This window comes from Hordeum vulgare, chromosome 1H (genome assembly GCF_904849725.1).
Source record: "Hordeum vulgare subsp. vulgare chromosome 1H, MorexV3_pseudomolecules_assembly, whole genome shotgun sequence".
Classification (NCBI taxonomy): Eukaryota; Viridiplantae; Streptophyta; class Magnoliopsida; order Poales; family Poaceae; genus Hordeum; species Hordeum vulgare.
This window is the reverse complement of record NC_058518.1, coordinates 327,091,531-327,112,022: the sequence shown is the minus strand read 5'-3', so window position 1 is coordinate 327,112,022 and position 20,492 is coordinate 327,091,531. Positions and strand designations below refer to the sequence as shown.

Sequence of the window (20,492 nt, the reverse complement as noted above, 5' to 3'; positions counted from 1 at the left end):
CTTTCTCTTACCATCAGAATAACATGAGTTTTGCTGAATTTTGGATGTATTTATCTAAACTGTAACTGTGCAGTCTGCTTATGAAGCACAAAGAGTATCCTGAATGCCAACGAAAAATAATTATCCTGACATTTAAATGCTGAAAGGCATAAAAGTCAATACTTCTATTACATTGCTGCCATGCCATTTTTTCTGATACATAACATGCCTTTCAAAGATATATGCTTGGGAACTGATTTATTTTCTCCCCGTTTGAGTCATTAACTACCTCAACAAGCTACTGTCTATTACAGGTTGCGGATGAAATTTATTACGAGCTGAAATCCATGGCACATATTGGTCAAGGGGAAGACGAGGTCGTGGTTTCAACGCGTGGCGGATCGGCGCTGCTGATTCACAGCCGCGGACTTCCTTGTTTGCTTCTAGCCGTGGGCGCGGCGCACCTTGTCTTGATGTCACCCAAGAGGTATGAAATCCATCATAGTCATTTGATAACTCGAAGGCCAACGCCACCATCGATGTCTGACGTTTACTTCTGGGCGGCCACGAGAAATACTCTGATATGCCGTCGTTATGCACATAATGAAAGACTCGAGCTAACAACCTGTGGACGGAGCTCGGGGATGGCGGTGTCTGTTTTTTATATATGTTTGGTCAACGAAACCTGTGGCTTTTGGCTGTACATGCTGCGGTGACATGATCATGGCATCAGATTAATACACACCAACAGAAGTTGGACTGTTGGAGGGAACTATGGAGCTGAAGGTGTGCAGGCACAGCAGAGTATGGATGCCCCACCAGAGGTATTAGTAGTGGAGGAGAACCTAGCTGCTGAAGGTCACAAGGTGAGATTGGAAACTTCATTTTTTTCATGTATAATTTATGCTCAGGATGGCAATTATCATTGCCCTGAAATTGTATTGTGATTTCTGTCAACGATTTATGTGCACAGTGCTCCTAGCATTATTATTACCATCATCATCCTTGTTGTTGTTGCTGTTGTTGTTTGTGCCGATTCAGTACTAATGCTAAATGTGGAAAACTGTAAGGTCTCTCAACTTGGGATGTATATTGTGTTGTTCCATTTGGATGTTGTGGGTCGATGCTTTAGATATAACAGACAGTGCTTGTGCATTGGTGTACTAGAAAACCCGTTGAAGAAACTCGTTCCTTTCTATGCTTCTTTTGATTTTGTCGAGTCGTCAGATTGTATTCATTGGGCAGGTCAAACAAAAATCTTGTGACAGGTCGAACAAGATGCTTGTGTCCAGTTGGACACCTTATGTTTCCGCTATCAACAAAGGTAATGAAAGACTCGAGCTGACAACCTTTTATACTGTGCACCCTCACAAGTACTCTGGTTGGTAGTTGTTTGCCCTCTCCTGATCAAGTGAATTATCGATATCTCTTGTGCTACTAATATAATGGTTTGGTGGTTGGTGTGATTTTCAGGCATTTTAAACAAAAAGGCAGCCAACTGCTCATAAAGATAAAATCGATGAGGAGATCTCGAGATTAATGGTCACTAATGTTCACTTGTTTTGCCTTTTCCCCTGAAGCTTTGTAAGTGTGACTACTCCAGTCTGTGTTGATCTTAATGTAAGACCAGGGATGTACATTATTGTTATTGCTTATCAAATTCTGTTATTTACTTATGAATGAAAGAATTAACTTGCAGGATGAAAGTTTAGTATTCAAACATTAAGCGGTCAAGCCACTAAATCTTGACCCTTTAACGTTATAGTACAACTCTGAAAGGCTAAGATACTTTTGGTTGCATGCTTAACCAAAACTATTTGGTACCACTCAAACTGGACAACGGAGCAGTTTTGATTGGAAAATAATTTATGCACCCTACATAAGTGAAAAAAAACTCTTGTCACATGTTTACTATTTCCTGCAAACTTCTCATTTTATCTGTGCAGGAACTTCTCATGATGTAGTTCTTGTTGCTATATTAGAGTCAACAACTGTATATTTCCGAACTTAACAGCTACCTTTGAAGCGAACGCGGTGATGAAAACTTATACTGTGTTCTGCCTAGCCTACTAAATCACTAACCCAGCGACGTTAGAAACTTCCCTGCCAAAATCTGAAAATTTCTATATGCCTGACTAGATGTTATTAGTTGTGGCATAACACGCTTCGCTCCATCTAATAGATCAACTATAAAGTGTATATCGCTTCTCTTTGATTTGTTTCGACATGAATGTAGATGTGCACATTCAAATATCTTTTACTATCCGTGTTGCTTGAATAAGAATTTTATTATCATCTTTCTAACTTTAACCAGTGGTATGGTTGTAGACTGGCAGCAAACTGTAGTGCAATAAATTTGGCAATTAATTTGTTGTTTTACTGCATTCTGGTATCCACTACTAAGCAAAATAGTACAATAAATGATTTTGGTTCGCATCTATTCTTCTTATTACTATATATGCCTTTTTTCAAAGGACAAATCAGTGTTAAAGTTGGTTTTACTTTTCACCATTTGGCATGTTAATGTTTTTTTCGTGTACTGATATACAACGTTACAAAGTTGTACTAAATCAAATATGCTTATTTTGGGATGGAGGGAGTACTTGCATTAAAGGTAAGCATAATCCTACAAATAATATTTTGCTACCACGCATGTGCATAACAAACTTATTTTCTATTTTCTAATTCACGCAAGAAAGGAGCTATTCCCAGTGATCATGTTGTTGCCAAGACTAAGAGAACGAGTGTTATATCGATGATGCCTTTTGCCACTTGAGAGATCCAGCATGGTATTTTTACTCCAATGTCGCGTGTTGCGGCTATACCAGGGGTATGTATTCCACTCCCCCCCGTTTGATTTTTCTGTCCCCTAGCACTCTGTCTGAATCCTCTAATATGATGCTAATTTTATCGACCGAGTCGATTAGATCTCTTTTTGGTTCAGTACTACCATGGTTAGAAGTACATCTCTAAATGCTTGTCGTATGTGTTGTTCTCCCTACAGCTACTTGTGCGTGTGTGACGTGGGTGTGTGCAACTGGATGTGTGTGTGTGTTCACGTATGTGCAGCTTTACAGGGAGGAAGTGACTCGTTTCAGGCAGGAGAGGTTGCTGGTTGTTGGCAGAAGATGATTAGGATTAGTATGACATGATTAAAGCAGTGCACTGTTATTTGTTTGGTGGTGCAGGAGCTTCACTGATTCGTCTATGAATTTCTCGACAAATTTGAACTTAGTTGCCCCTTAAATTTTAATCCCCTTGACAAACTTGTCATTTATGTTTGGTTCAAGTATTATTAAGAGATTGCTGCATGCCTAGAGTTGATGCTCTCCAACATTTTTGTATGGACGAGACAATTATGCACTTGTTGAGAAAACCATGATAGTACTCGCGAGTTATATAGGTATTGTTGCATTGCTGATATTTCTGTTTGTAGTTTGTACTATGATTATGCAGGCCTGATAACAATTCACACATTTAATGGGTACATGTGAACTTAGAGGAAATGAATCATATTTTCTTTCATAGTCATGTTCTCTCATATACACATATTTCAGCGGGTCCGTTTTTTCTGATGGGATCTATTTAATTTGAAGTACTTCTTTCTATAGAGATAACTTACACACAAGCAATGTGCTTCCTTCTATAAAGTCAGCTCGTACACATAGAGGTTCTATTGATACCTAGGTGGAATGGATTCATGGGTGTGCTAGGTGGAGTGCCACTCGATTGTGGAGGAATTGGCTAATTACTTTTGATAGCAGGGTTGTCTGAGTGAAAATGTAGCAACGACCGCGACAACTACGAGATTCAGCGATCCGGTGGCTATAAATCGGATCTAAACTAAAATAAATTGCTTGCTGATCCTACAGGCTGGGTCAGAAGCAAACAAGTGTCATGGCGAACAATTTCCAGCCTCTCGAGATGCACACACGATGGCATGGTTGTTGGAGGTTGCATAAGGCTGGACCAAGCTTCTTCTTCATGTTCTCTAAAGTTTTCAACTTCCATTCCTTTAATGTATGTTGTTTTTAACTTCTTTTATTAGGGGCTTATGGTTAATATTTTTTTCATATCTTATATTTATTGTTTCAGTTTGCTAGACAAAAGTGATGTTACAGTATTCACATGCCTTCAGATTTTCCCCCACTTTGTTTTTCTCATAGATAGAAGCACTCTTAAAGTTAAATTAATGATTATATGTTCAGGAACAAATTGGGCCTACAACTCTACATTGCGAATATCCAATTCTGAGCCTGGGCTCATATACACCCAGAGTAAATTGATGTTGATCATACATGATAGGTCGGAGATGAGCAGTAGTTGTTGCAGTGAACTATTACCAGCTTGAGGATATGCTCACATGATGGCATGGTTGTCGGAGGTCACATCCAGCTAGAGCAAGCTTCTCTTTCAAATTCTATAAATTCTTTCACTTACCTAATTTTTCTGGCCGCAGCTCCCTTTTAAAGTTGTTTGATGTTGTCTGAGCCAAGCCTGGAGATATAATGTATACATGCTTATAGTTAGTATTTTCCTTTTATATCACATGGTTACTGTTTTAGTTAGCTAGAAGGAAGTGTTGTTGTTACATTAGTCGCATGCCTTTTATACTAATACCACTGTTTGGTTTATATAATTGCTGATGCATATGTTAACTTTCTAAACAGTGGCGCATGGAGGTTTCCTCTTGAAAGAACACTGAAAATGATAGAAATGAAATTATTTCCGACCTGGAGCATGGATGAAAAGCAACATATGGGCCATATATATTCTAATTTGCCGGTATGCACTTCTTTAACCATTCTGGCATAGTAGCCCATTGAATGTTTTAGAATTTGTTATTTTCATGCCCAAAGAAATATGTTTCTGAATAATTGATTAGGGTGTAGTCTATGCTTCTCATGAATGCTCAAAGAGAATATGTTTAATATTATATTATTTTTTACAAAATAAAGTTAATAAACACTGGCTCTTTTCTACATCCGAGAACATGACTGCACCTATGAATAGCCTTACAGATTTGAAATTTAAAAATACATATAACATTACAAATATGGAATCCTGAAAAATGCAACAACTCAATGACTTTTATTTGTGTAATGAGTTGCAGGAAAGTATAGTATCTTTAAGTGGCAAATTGCAGTCGATTGAGGCTTATAGTATGTTCCTAATTCTGCTGTTGCATATTATGTATATTCTCAATGCTTGATGTAGCCATATCTAATCCACGGATGGGTCGTGTATGCCTTAATTAGAGTTTTTATCACAGATACAAGCATTGTAGTGTGAGCTTTATGATTTTTTATGTACTACACCCTCCCCGACGGATCAGCCCAACCCCAAGGCCCCCACGCCTCCACCTCCTCCACCCCCGCCGTCGGACGAGGGAGCCGCAACGTTGGCCCGACGTGCTCTCGCTACCGTGTTATCCTTTATCTTCTCGAAAAATATATTTGATTTATTTTCTTTTTGTATCAACCCGAAAATTTACTGATGTCACAAGGTTCAGTTAGGTGTCCCTGTTATTATGCATCAACAAAAAAATTAACAATGCCCTGCAGCAGGTGCTGTCAGCCGGAGTGAATAATTTTGTTTTAAGCTCAACGCCCGACGCGTGCTCGACGGCGACCGGGTGGGAGGTGGCGTGGTGGTGCTGGAGCTGGTGACGGGGCTGCGGCCCGTGGACGTGGACGTGGGCAGGGAGCGGCGGGACGTGATGCTGGCGGACTGGGTGGAAGTCATAGGAGAACCGGGTTGGGTTCAAGTAAATCATAAGAACTTCATCAAGGGCACCGCAACTCTCCTTGCCGATGGGGATGAAGTTGTCTTGCGTTCACAACACCATAGACATGCCTGCGTATCCTTTTCTTATCATGTTTTCTTCCTTCATTTCAGTGATGCTGCCAGATTAGTTGGTTTGACCATTCTCTGAAATCAACCTTGGGAGTTAGCCTTAACCTGCTGCAGATTTTCCAGTATCTCTTAAATGGCAATGAAGCGTCGATCTCTGTATCAACTAGAGAGAATAACGAGGGAGTATCTCAAACTTTTAAGGATGGATTGAAACGAGGAATTCTTTGTCCAGATGCTATTCAAGTTACGCTTGAGAATTTCCCCTACCATCTTAGGTAATTAATATGCTACTTGTGTTTAGCTGATTTGTTTGGACATCTATCTATTATTTAAACATCTACTTGTGTTTAGCTGATTTCTCTGCATTCCCCAAAACTGAGGGATGTATGCTTTTAGTGCTCAAGTTGTTAGGCTTATATTAGGCATAGAAAATTGTTTACAATGTTTGTTTGAATCACCTTTTCTCTCATTATTCATCGAATTGTCTTTCCTTTTTTTTCTCATGCAGTGAGAATACAAAGAGCAAACTCTTATCAACTGCATTATACACACGGAACACATGGGAAGGAGCTTCATCAAAAGTTTATCAAGAATTTCATCTCTGAACTAGCAAATTCTATTATCTGGCCCATCTGTTATTTAAACTCTGTATGTTTGGATGGATAATTCAGTAGGTCACAATCTAGAAAAAAAATTAAAAGCTGGAAATGCACGGTACAGAGAGAGGGTGAGATGGTGAAACAAGAAGAAGAAACACATGAGGATCTGAAGTGAATACATTATTCAATTGGTATTTAACTACTAGATTAGATATGCCCGGTAGCAGCACACTTACATTATACAATTGGTGTTCATGACTAGATTACATATCCCCGTAGCAACGCACGGGCTTTTTACTAGTTATCTTAAATGCTCAATGCACACGATTAGTCCGCACAGGCATTGTCATCAATCACTAAAATCACTTAGGGAGAAATATACCCTAACACTTGTTCTTTCTCTCATATTCCTCCATAGTTTTGTTGTTGTGGAGGGATTTGAGTGTGAGGGGCTTGACTACCTGGTGTGTTCTTGCCATTGCATTAGTTGCATCGGTTTGAGTTCTCCACGGTGATACGTGGAAGTGAAGTTTGAGAAGCTTATTACTCTTGGGTGCTTGGTACCCTAGATCTTGTTAATCTCGGGTGCTTTGGCGTCCTAGAAGCTTGGCGGTGCCTCAGAGCTCAATCATTGTGGTGTAAAGCTCTAGGCAAGCGTCGAGGTCTCCAATTAGGTTGTGGAGATTGCCCTGAGCAATTGAGGTCACCTCGGAGCCACAATCCATTGTGGTGAAGCTTCGTGGTGTTGTTGGGAGCCTCTAATTAAGTTGTGGGAATTACCCAACTTTGTTTGTACGGGTTCGGTGACCGACCTCAAGGGTCCCATAGTGGAATCACGACATCTTGCATTGTGCGAGGGAGTGAGAAGATTACGGTGGCCCTAGTTGCTTCTTGGGGAGCATTGTGCCTCCACATCGCACCACACAGAGATTAGCATCCGCAAGGGTGTGAACTTCGGGATACATCGTCGTCTCCGCGTGCCTCAGTTATCTATTATCCGGGCCCTTTACTTATGCACTTTACTTTGTGATAGCCATATTGTTTCTTGTTATATATCTTGCTATCACTTAGTTGTTTATCTTGCTTAGCATAAGTTGTTGGTGCGCATAAGTGAGCCTAGTTGTTTTAGGTTTTGTGCTTGACTAATTAAATGTCAGTTTTATTCCGCATTTGTTCAAGCCTAAACCGTAATTATTTTGAAGCGCCTATTCACCCCTTAGGAGACATCGACGTCCTTTCACATAGACATGAAGGCTGGGTGCAACAAGGAAAAGTCTGTGTGGCACAAGGTCTGTGTGAACGAATTGGATGAACAACACATCAAGTACGCGACCAAGGACGTGTACACAAGCGAAGAGATGTACAGGAGGATCATTGACATGACAAAGTGCCTCCGTCGTGCAGATAACGAGGGATAGCCACAAGCAGAGGAGTGGCGACCGTCGTCAGAAGAAGAATATGATTTGATGATAAATCTACTTGTACATTTTTATTAAGGAATGTACATGTATTGTGTAGTCACTTATATAATTGGATGTTCAAGTTGGTTATGCAACTATGTTGTTGTTCTATACGCATAGCATAGATGTTGTGCAAATAGAGAAAATCACATCTCATACAATTGTTTACCAACAACCATCTGTCCACAACACACACACAACTCGCCAAGTTGAATCATTTGTGTTATTATTGGTCTTCCCACACAATTCTGATTACTAAACTGTTTGCCGGGTATCACACATGCCTTCTCACGCTAAATCGTTTGTATTCTCCTGGATTAGCACGGATAGATTATCCAAGTGAATTGTATGTAGCACTTCGCACACATATGTATTTTGCCAGCCGTTTGTGTTATCTTGTCTAATCGCAAACAGATCATGAGGACCAACTGTATGTCATCTATTGCACACACAAGTCTCATCTGAATTGTTCCCGATGGACCAACCATTACACATAGTTTGTGTTATTGACGATGGATCTATAACTATATCGTTTGCGATTGATGGATCGCACACAGTTTGATCGAAGGGTCTCATATGCATGTGTCATCTTTGGACCTTCCTGCAGCAGTGCGTGGACGTATGATAGCATCACCTATCATATCAACACCAAAAATCATCATGCCTTCATTGCATCTGATTGTCTCCAAACTCTGCCCCCTTAATTTCTTGAACTTGCATGCTCACTACTATCCGCTGCCCATGCTCTAGATATTCATGTGTAGATTGTATTGCTAGTCATTTAGCTTGCACTAACTTGTGCTACAATCTGCCTAAGTTCCAAGGAAACTAAAAATTGCACCTTTAATTTTGCCGTGTTAGTGTCTATTCAACCCCATCGAGACTGATTCTTTCAATCCTACACTAGCATTAAAATTTAGTGAAGAGTAAACTCTGCGCCTTTAAGGTGCCTCATTTCGCAAAGCCGTCCATGGCCATTCCGTCAAATACATCAAGTGCACTCTCCATGTCACCAATCTTCTAGTATGTGCTTACCATAATTGTATTTGTGGACATATCATGCCTGATGCCTCTACTGTGCATAAGACTAATGAGTCTCATAGCATCATCCTTGCGCTTTTGTCTACACAGATATTTATCACAATGTTATATGTTAAGACTAAACATTTACGATCATAAACCATCAACTTGTCCAATGGATAATATGGCACATCGAGTCTATCCTCTCGGCACATGGCAATTATCATCATATGAAAACAACATCACTAACAAGAGGTTTTTTCTCATCAGTTCGTCAAGAAAACGATCGACATCTTGCTACAAACTCATTTTTGAGCAACCAGGAAGACATTTCTATTAGACCGCGACCGCAATCCAACCTGGCAAGAACCTTCAACGCTTTCTGCACAAAATAGAACCTCCCATTTCTTGTGTAAGAACCTTGCTACTGAAATAAATACCACATGACTAGGGAAAACATCTCTCTCGAGCATCTTATCGAACATCTGCTCAGCCTATAAAAATATTCTTTCCTCGCAAAGCTATGCCATCAGAATAGTGTAGCACCTCAAGTACCACCCCTTAGTATTGCACCGTAGATCTCTATTGCAGCACCAACCCACTAGCTCTTACAATACTAGTGCATCATCACATTGTATGTTACCAGGCTAGGCTCCAAACCCTAGTTGTCCTTCATCTGCTCGTACAACTATCAACATGGCCTTGTCTACATAACCATGCTCAAATAAACCACTGATCATTGTTGTATAAACTTATCCATCTAGCCCGAGGTCTTCATCCACTTGCATCCTATGAACACACCTAATGTCGGCTCCAACCATCCTTCTCGCAGACGGCCCAAACTAGCATTGTGGCCAGGACCCTATGCCAATACATACCCTTCTTTATCATGTGTTGGTACAACTCGTCGGCCTCGAGCGGACGCCTTGCCTTGCAATAAACTGGCACAAGTGACTTGTAGACGTGGACCAATGGCGTCTTGCATTCATGCGTGGACATATGTCGGGTTGGGTGGGGCCAAAAAAAGCCCGATGCTGAAAACCCAGGCCCGACCATCGGACCTAAATATTGGGCCCAAGCCCGACCCCAAGCCTAAAAAAGCTCGACAAGGCTCGATTGAACCGACTCGACTGTGGCTTAAATTTGTTTTTTAATAGGCCTGAGCTTGGCCTGACCAGACCATCCGGCTCAATTTCCCAGCCCAAGCCCGACCCGATGACACGATTAGGCCCGACCCAAGCCGTCTAGGCCGGCCAGCCCATGGCTAGGTATACTTGCATTACATCAAACAAGAAGCAGACCTTGTTGATTACGCCCTTGGAACAAATCCATGAATGGGCCGATCCTAGTGTGCTGGCCCAATAGCCCATGTTCTTGAGTCGTGATGAGTCTCCCACGACATATTTATAAGCGAGCCATGGCGGCACATGGCCCACCATGCCTAGGCGGACATGCTCGTTCACTTTTCTTTTATATTTATACAACCTAGTAAAATGAATACATGCCCAAAACAACCAAATAGGTTGAATCCTATGCAAGCCAACATGCTAAACGTGTTGTCGGATCGAACCGTTTACTAAGGGGGCATCTTTGGCTGGGGTATGTGTGCGAGCTGTATAATTGGCGTGTCGTGCCGTGCTGGCTCATCTGGCGAGGTTTGTGTTCAGGTTTTTATTTTGAGGCAAGATTCGAGTTGTTTTTTAACACAATACATACGCAAGCGCTCCTATACACGTGCATACACTCATCCCTATGAACGCACACACACAACCTACCCATATGAGCACCTTGAGAGACTGAGCGGGCATATCACCTTGAAATTTTACGAAGTTACCGTAGGCACCTCGTCATCGACGGGAACGTCTCATACCATTGAATGCGCACCATAAAAAATCCTAAAGTAAATCCAGAAATAAATGTGAGCATCAACATTTGAACCCTGGTGGGTTGGGGATACCACAGTCCCTGCAACCATCCAACCACAGGTTGGTTCACAAGGTTAGGGTTGGGTTGGGTTGCTAACATAGCTTGGAAAATATATTTTTATATATGTAAGAGCATCTACAGCCTAGCCCCTCAAACACCCGCGAAGGAGTCCAGGTGCGTGCGTGGGCACTAACCGACCGCGCCTTATTTTTGCCGTCCACATCCGCATCCCTCATATCCCAACCCTCATATGCATACAAACGCATGCAACACTACATAAAGTAGAGATCAACATCTTCCATCGGATCGGATTGCTTCACCGACCAAAAGGATCATAGTTCATCGGCAAATTCATACTACAAACTACTTAAGCATAATTAAAATATGAACAAAACGGGGAAGGAGAGATGAATAGCATTTCCTCGCCGCCCCCTTCCCCATCCGGTCAACCACGCCGTTGTGCCTCTCCTTCGTGTAGGCGTCGACGTGCGGTGGAGCGTCGTCATCAGAGACGGACGTGGTGGAGACGTTGTTGTCGTCTTCGTTGGAGCTGCACTCCATGCCTGATAGCCTGCGGAGGAGGCGCTCCTGCTCATTCGCGTGGCAGGCTGCTTTCGCCTTCACCGCCGCCTCTTTCGCTGCCTCTATTGGATTTCGGGCTCCGCAAAACCCTAAAGATTCGAACTCAGGGGCATGTACGAAGATCTCTTTCGGGCTCGCCTCACCTAACTTGCTACTCACTTGGGACGCCAGAGAACACACTCGATGCTGAGGAAAACACAGAACCCAGCAGTTTACCCAGGTTTGGGCCGCTGAGAAGCGTAATACCCTACTCCTGCTTTAGTGGATTGCCTCTCGTGGAGGTTGGTGGATGAACTAGTACAATGTTCAAGGGACTCCGGAGGCTGGGTGGCCTTTGTGTGGTGCCAGTGGGCGAATGAATGAATCTCCCCCTATGAAGTAACCTACTCTCTCTATATATATTGGTGGCCCCGTTCCTCTTCCCTCATCGTTTCGGCGGGAAGGGATCCCGCAACACCCAATTTTGAAGGGGGGCACGGGAACATGCTTCCCCTGTCCAAAAGTAGTCTTCGCCTACAAAGTGGTTGTCAATGCAGCAGGGACGGGTCCCCCTAGGTGTCCCCCAGGTTCTGTTTTCCTGCCCCTGTAATGTTGGACCATAAACTCTGCCCTGTCGGGCATTATACTTTTGTATGTTATCTTCGCCGTTCTCCCTTTTTCCTTTTGCTCTTGAGTTGATGGCTTGCTCGCTGGTAGTCGTTGCGGCTTGGCTTCCTTGCATGGGGCCCGTCGTTGACCCAGCCGTTGCTCGGGGGGCAACGGCGGCCAGGGCCCTTAGGAGGTCCCATCCTCCCGAGGCATCGCTTGTGCTGTTGCACGCTTCGTCGATGGCCTCGTTCCTTGCCGCAGCTTAGTCCTTAGGCCGTGCATCCTTTCGTTAGTACGCTTGTTCTTAATTCGTTGTTTGTTCGACGCGAAACCAGATGGCCACTGTCTCCGCCTGCGGGGTACTTAACTCGTGGGTTGGCGCCGGTCCCTTCCACAACTCCTCCTCAGTAGCTCCTGCTTTGCCGGTGGGACAGGGTGGAGACCCTTTCAGCACTCTATGTCTGCGGGTCCCGACCCCGCACATTTTTCTGCCGCCGTGAGGCGCAACCCGTTACCAAGGATGTTCCTCACGGGGCAAAGCCTCGACGCCCTGGGTGCCGACATGGGTGACACCTGGGTGGCCGAGTGGCTTTGCAACCAGTAAGGTCCCTGAGGCATGTTGTTCAGGAGCCCCCCTTGACACTCAAGCCGCTCTACATTGACAGGCCCCGGTCCCGCACATTTCCCCACCGTCGTTAGGTTCGACGCACTTCATGGGGCGGGGCCCCGCCGCCCCTGACACCGATCAGAGCTCCAGGACGACACCAGGGTGGCGAGTGACCTTATGACCGGTAACTCTCCCGAGGCTCGATGGAGATCCCCCTTTGGCGCTCGAGCGATTCCTCATCCCGTCCCTTTGGTCATCGCCGCAGGGCGCCCTGAGGCCTCCCGAGACTCTTTGTGGTGGTATCGTGCTTCGATCCGAGCCCCCGAGCACGGGTCGACCGCTGAAAAAGTTTGCCCCTGGGACGACAAGTCCTTACTTTCACGCTCCTTGGCGCCTAGAGGCGGTGCGGGGCGTTCAACTCCTCAGGAAATGTCATCTAGAAAAGCCGGCGAAACAAGAAAGCGCAAGAGAAAATCCCCCCTTTTGTTTTTCAAACATCAACTTTCGAAATCGACAAATTTATGTCCAGCGGAAGATAATTCAAGCTCCAGGAAGAAGCAAGCAAACGCCGCGTCCTACACCTAGGCTAATCTCTACGGGTATAGTCATTGGTGGATTGTGTTGATTTCCTTGCCAGCCGCGGGCATAGTCATTGGCGGATTGGATTGATTGCCTCCGTCTTCTCCCCAGTGCGGAGAGTAGGGCTGCCACTAGGCGTGGGAGGGACCCCTCCGCGTCCTGGGGGGGGGCGTATACAGCCACAACTCGTTATTACGTGAGAGTGTCACGGTGGGGGTGTATCTGGGAGGTCGCGAGGATGCTTTGGCCTCGCGAGTGTCCCTACCCCCGAGGCATAGGCGCGTGATTCCTTTTTAGTCTTCACCCAGCGTGGAGCATAGGTCATCCACTCAGCGTGGGAGGGACCCCTCCGCGTCCTCGGGGGCCCTGGGTGTATACTGTCACAACTCGTTATTACGTGAGAGTTTCATGGGATGAAGTAGGTTTCGGAAGGATTGAAGGACAATGCAGAGGTGCCACGGGTTGATGCAGGTCCCGCGGGGACTATAGGGCGAACACGAGGGTGCTCCGACCTCACGATGTTTCCTCCTTGGGGGTGGTTTGCCCCTGTTCCCTTTTGTAGATGGGGCCCTTCGAGGCCCTGCCCGCTCCTTCTCCTGAGACTGGTTGAGGGATTTTCTACTGCTCTACGTCGGCAGGTCCCAGTCCCGCCCATTTCCCGACCGACGTTGCATACGACCGACGCAGCTACGGGGTCAAGCCCTGACACCCCTGATAACCACCGAATGTCCGTGGATGGCATCAAGGGTGGTAGGTGGTATTATGACCGGTAAGGCTCGTGAGGCCCGATGCTCGGGAGCCCCATTTGACGTTCGAGCGGCTCTGCGTCACCAAGACCTGGTCCCACACATTTCCCAACCGCCGTTGCTTGCGACCGAATGGACGGACGCAACTACGGGGTCAATCCCTGCCATCCCTGATAATGACTGAATGTCCGTGGATGGCATCAAGGGTGTCAGGTGACCTTATGACCGGTAAGGCCCCTGAGGCTCCATGCTCAGGAGCCCCCTTTTGACGCTCAAGCGGCCCCCATTTCATCCCGTTGATTGTGGCCTTGGGAAGCCGCGGGGCCTCCCCAGGTCCCGCGACGGGGCGACGCGCACCAACCGGAGCCCCCAAGCGGGGGGGGGGGGTAGACTGCCCAAATATGCAAGCAAGGTAAGATGTCAGATCGCCGAATGGATGCAACACAAGTAATGGAAGCATGCGTAAATGATATGATGGGAAGAGGTGTGCCCTTGAACACATGAAGTTCATGCGGCCAGCAGACACCCCCGTCGGCGCCCACACCAGCACCGTAGTCGCCGCGGGTGTCCCGCGCCACTTGTGTCTCGTTGCTTTCTCTGACTCGTCCTCCTGAGGCCGGGGCCCCGGTCCTTCGCAGTTTCTCCGCGGGGGCCGCGGCTGGCGTCATGCCCGCGCCTTGGGGGTGCCTCCTGCCCGCGCCTCTTGGGCCCAGTGCTCTGCTAGTGGGAGCCCTAGGGTCGGGCTCAAGGGGGACCCCCCAGAGTGCTCCTTACTCCTGAGGAGGACTGACGCCCGGGGTGGACGCTTGAGGCTCTTCCTCGATGGGAGGGTTAGGTGGTGTTACATAACACGATACATAAGGCTCCACTTAGGTGTTCGATCGACCTCCAAGGCCGTTATCGGTCAGTGACCGGATGGCCTTCCGGATGTTTGAGGGGTGCGGACGTAGATGGTGTATACAGTGGGATGGAGGAGTAGAAGCTGTAGGGTCACTCACGGACTACGGGTCCATCGAATCAGTGACGGTATCGGCCCACGCCCAGAGCCTCCGTTAAAAACTGAGCAAACCCTCCCTCCCCACAATCCCTCTAACGACCCCCCGCCCCCGAGCTCGCGAATCACCCGAAGCCGCCGCCATGGGCGACTACGGCAACGCGATGATGCGGAACCAGGATGCGGGCGTGCAGACCCGTGTGAAGGCGCAGAGCCGCGCCAACCTCCTCCAGCTCAAGCTCGTAAGCATTCGCCGCTCCCCCTTCTAGACCTAACCCTAGCCTCCGGTCTTCCCCGTTCGATGCGTCCTCCTATCCGAGATTTGATTCTGTGGTTTGGTTGCAGATCGGGCAGAGCCATCCGACGGGGCTGACGACGAACCTGCTGAAGCTGTTCGAGCCACGGCCTCCGCTCGAGCACAAGCCGCCGCTCGAGAAGCGCAAGTTGCCAGCTTACACTGGTAATCCCCATCGTGCAGCTCTGTTTGCAATTGATGCGAGCGTCCTCGCTGATGGACTGTTTTTGGTCGGTTTGCAGGGATGTCGCAGTTTGTATCGCGGTTCGCGGAGCCTGGTGACCCGGAGTATGCTCCGCCTGTCCCCACGTGCGAGACTAGGGTATGTTTTTGGTCTCGTTGCTGCAGTTTCTGCCGAATTAGCGGGCGCGCCCATTTATATACATATATATACACATACCTATACGTGCAGGCATTCTGTAGTGGCACCTGGTATCCTTGTCCGTGCTCATAATCATATGGTACCTCATAGTATGCGATTATGCTAGTAGGATTTTGCTAATTGTGACTGTGTTTAGGTTTTATGTACTTGGATATTTTAGTGCAACTGAAATAGTCAAATAAACATTAATAAAGAACGGTGGTAAGCACCCAGTAATAAGTTCGAATGCTGTTATGTGAATTTTGATAATAAGGCTTTCTAAACAGCATGAACATTTGTGATTGAATTTACTTTGAATCAGCAGATATAGGTTCAGATGTTCCTTACTCATGCTTTAAGGTTATCAGGTCTCTGATTTTAGTATTAAATTTCATGTATATAGGCTGAAAAAAAGGATAGAATCCGCCAACTTAAGCTTGAGGAAGGTGCAGCTAAGGTTGCTGAAGAGCTCCAGAAGTGTAAGTTGTTTTGGAAGCCACACTTCCCTTTTTGTGTTCTATATATGTATTATTAACATCGTTATTTTTAACTATTTTATGTAGATGACCCACAAAATGACCCCAATGTCACTGGAGATCCATACAAAACACTCTTTGTTGCACGACTTGTGAGTATTTTCACCCAATCATTCAGATTTTCTTAATTCATGCGAAAACATCGCAATCAGTATTTCTTTTGTAACTTAATGCTCACTGAATTTGTCAAACTGTTGCAGGGCTACGAGACATCCGAGCAGAAGGTTAAAAGGGACTTTGAAGCTTATGGGCCTATTAAAAGGGTAAGTATATATGGTAAATCCCAGTGCAGGTGAAGTTATTCCTCATTGGTAAGGTTTTCAATTGTCTAAACTATCGCGGGTGAAATCTGGGAAATTTTTGCTTCGCTGCCTTGCATTCCTGGCAGCTGCTGTCACAAAGTCCTACTTGGGAATGAGGTCATTCTGTGTGTTCCCTTGTTGCTTCCACAATTTTGGGAACCTTCCATACCAAGATAAAAAGAACCTTCGACACACAAAACATAATACAAAGCTGTTTGTTAGGTTTTTTCTATTTTATATTTTTTGGAAACCGCAGCATGTGTTTTTTTGAACTTTTTCCAAAAAACGTTGAAAACCTATATTTCCATGTTCTTTTTTCTTCTTCTTTCTTGTTCTTAGCAAATTTAGTAATACGAACCGACAATATGTTTTCACTTTTCTGCGTATTCATGTATGGTATTTTTTGGTAATATATTGGATATGCATCTATCAATTTGGGAAGTCCTGACACCATTTCTCCCTGTAAACCATCTTTTTACTATGTGGGAATTAGATTTCCATATGGGAAATCTGTACATCACTTCGTTTTCTGAATGATTTGAACATTGCTCACCGCGCCTGCTGTGAGTTAAATCGGTACATCACTTGGTAGATAAATAAACAGAGTTCCGACGTGGCAGCAATCAGTTCTTTATACTGTACAAATCCTTCGCAAGCCATTTAATCTGTGCACTGTTGCTAGAACATTTGAAGGCTGTCAATTTTCTCTGGTAAAAGAAATGTGCATGCAAGGGTAATTTTGATGCTTGATTTCTTGAGAAAATTCGTGAGGAACAGTGCAAACAATTAGCTCTTGCCATGGCACCACAAGGTAGTGTTGCTTTCCTGCCCCACAAATTTCCCATATTGATTAACCGGAGCTGACAAAGCTTGAAGAATTCTTACAATGGCAGAAGTGTAGATCACTTTGTCTTAAAAAGCAGCTTATCTGCAGGCGATTTCTACGCCCTGAGACCTAATTGGGTAGGTCCACTGGTGAGTAGTATTTGTAGTTACTTTCCGTGAGCTGTTATAAGGTACTAGCGCTGCTGCCAAGTTCTGCTTCTCATGAAGGAAACAGCAGAAAAGTATAATGCATATTGCATCTCTCAACTCCTAGAGTTGAGGAGCGTACACCATTTCCATGTGTGTAAGGAATACTTACCCACCCTGCACTATTATTACCTTGATTCATGTAATTGCTCTGTTTTCTTCGTCACAAAGGTTGAACAAATTATAAGCGACAATGGAGAGTGCAACTTGGTATAGTATTTAGTCTTTGCAGTACATTTTTTTTTCCCTGTAAGCAAGTTCCCTGGTAAGGGGGTGTGGGATATATTTTCTAACATGCGCGAATCGGCCAACTTCATGTTCATGTGTGCTGGATGTCAATCCTTATGCGGAAGCTCTACATATGCAAGGTTAGCACGGCTAGTTAGGCTAGTGCCTTCCTGTCGTGCAACATAAAATATATGTTTTTAGCCAAACAAACTAGTGTATGTATTGATAGCCAGTAGTATTTTCTAAGTTGAATGCAGTTTTTTTCCTTCTAAATAGTCTTTAATTACTGTTTTTGTGCTTTGCAGGTACGACTCATAACTGACCAGGTAACAAATAAGCCTAGAGGATATGCATTCGTAGAGTATGCGCACACTCGGGACATGAAAAGTAAGTTTACCGGTCACTCAAACTCAATGTAGGCTTGCATTACTTGTTGATGCCTGACCCATTCCACGCCTTTGGTTGTCATCAGGTGCTTACAAGCAAGCTGACGGGAGAAAAGTGGATAACAAAAGGGTGCTTGTTGACGTAGAGCGTGGTAGAACTGTTCCAAATTGGCGTCCTAGGAGATTGGGTGGTGGACTTGGATCAAGCAGGATTGGTGGTGAAGATGCTGCCCAGAAGCATTCTGCTAGGTACATTTATTTTCTTGTTTTGGTCTCTTAAAGAATACTTAATCCTTAGTATGATATAAAAACTGATATGGTTGCTCCAGTTAATAAATGTTTTATATGTTGCTGATTTTTTTTGTTTATTACTGCATTTCTCTCTACGTTCTGATTTACCTTTATGTCTTAACAATCTATAATCAGTTTGACACTGTTTATCCACGCTGATGTTTGATACTTCATTATTGTTGATATATAATGCAGTATGTTAATATGGTATGGTAGTAACCTTAGTTCTGTTTCTGTGTATAGCTGGTGGTGCATAACATTTTGGGGGCTCTAGGATGTTACATCATGTAATTAGTGTCTTGTGCTAATATGTTTTGGTTATCACTTACCAGAGAGCAACAGAACGCTGCTGGGCGCCCCAGATCAGAAGAGCCTAGGAGGGATGATCGTTCTGCAGATCGGTAATCCCTTTATATCCTTATATTTACTCACTGTTACCTTGATGCTTCTATTATATGCTTGAGTGACACATTGCTTTTGTTGCAGGGATCGCGAGAAATCTCGTGATAGGGTACGGGAAAGAGATCGTGACGAGAAAACTCGTGAACGCTCGCATGACAGGGCTCGTGATCGTGATCCAAGGGAAGATAGACACCACCATAGAGATCGTGAGAGAACTCGTGATAGGGATCGAGAAAGGGACCAGGAGAGAGACCGTGGGCGTGACCGCCGTGATAGGGATAGGCACAAGGATCATGGCCGGGATAGAGACCAGGACAGAGACAGGAAACGTGAGCGCTCTCATGGCAGAGGCAGGGACCGTGACAGAGATTACGAGCGTGCAAGTCACGAACAGGACCCTGGCAGGGACCGAGATTACAAGCGTGCGCGCCATGAACATGAACGTGGTCACTTGCAGGCGAGTGATGCTGATTATGGTAATGGTGAGCCTGGCTATAACCAGCATGAGCACCACAGAAGTCATGAACAGTATGGTTATGGCCTAGATGGACATGATCGCTCAAAGCGACATGAGCATTACCGTGATGATTCACACAGTAAAATGGCAACCAACCATCAGGGGCAACCTGAAAATGCAGAACCTGCAGTCCCCGAGGAGGGGGAGGCATATGAAGAAGGGGACTACCAGCATATCCAAGCGGGTGAATACAGGAACTAAAAACTTGAAAGCTGTGTGGTAAGGCTTATTAATGCAGTAAAAATATTTGCATCAGTTTTGCTGTTCCCAGTGGTTCTCTCGTTGCTTAGGGAGGCAGAAGCTTTTTCTTGTTGGCACTTCCAGTGTTAGCCTACTTGTTTTGGTGTGTTTTGTTTGTTGTATGTTATTTGTAATAATTTGCTGGATAATGCTTGTGGTTTGTATGTGATTTTGAAGCCAATGGCCAATCAATGTGAACTTGTTACTTGCCTAATGTTGCTCCAGTTTATGCTTTTTTATGGGTTTCAACAGTTTTTTGTTATGAAGTGAACTTTTGATCAGCTTTTACTGTTATTATTACTAATTGAGTACCCGTGCGTTGCCACGGGATACAAAATGTGTTATGAAAAATAAATAAAGTCATAATCTGAATCGTGAAGATTATATTTAATCTCGACTCTCTTACTCAAACACTTTGCAGCCCACCTTATGCGTCGGACTCAAAATATCTTGACTTTGTATATCACTTTAGAAGGGATCCATGTTCTTACCAGCAGCAACTGAATAGACAGAAGCTAATTAAGCATCTATTTCCTACAAGGAAAAAAAAACATAAAAAGACAAACTAAAAAAGAGTAAGGCATTCACTAATTTGTTTTCAATTAAATTGTTTGGATGAACCAAGGTACATTATTGCTACTCCCTTGAGGCTGCGTCAATTATTCGCATCGGAGGGGAGTACCATTATTGGACAATTAAAACTATGCAAATATATTTTGAATAATCGATGCAAGGAAAATGAAATCATGCGGTTCACTGCAAATGTTCTTATGATAATTCAAGGTTCATCACATGTTTTGAACTGCAATGGTAATATATTTTAGTTTGATAAGTAACGGGATCACAAATATAAATATTTTGATGTCAGCAAGACTTTTCAATGAACATAAACATTACTGACAAAATAACATTTGGTATCAAAGACTTCGAATTACACAATGTCTCTCTTCCTCAGCTTTCTTGCCA

At 44.6% G+C, this 20,492-nt stretch overlaps 1 protein-coding gene across 1 annotated transcript; it reads left to right on the top strand.

Annotated features, from left to right (window-relative positions):
* The first annotated feature begins 15,010 nt into the window (after nt 1-15,010).
* Nucleotides 15,011-19,740, top strand: LOC123434007 (U1 small nuclear ribonucleoprotein 70 kDa-like). Its single transcript, XM_045115488.1, has 10 exons — nt 15,011-15,178; nt 15,282-15,396; nt 15,474-15,553; nt 15,996-16,071; nt 16,156-16,220; nt 16,329-16,391; nt 17,996-18,077; nt 18,163-18,325; nt 18,700-18,768; nt 18,854-19,740. The coding sequence occupies exons 1-10, from the start codon at nt 15,080-15,082 to the stop codon at nt 19,485-19,487; spliced, it is 1,446 nt and encodes a 481-aa protein (XP_044971423.1). The 5' UTR covers nt 15,011-15,079; the 3' UTR covers nt 19,488-19,740.
* The last annotated feature ends 752 nt before the right edge of the window (nt 19,741-20,492 follow it).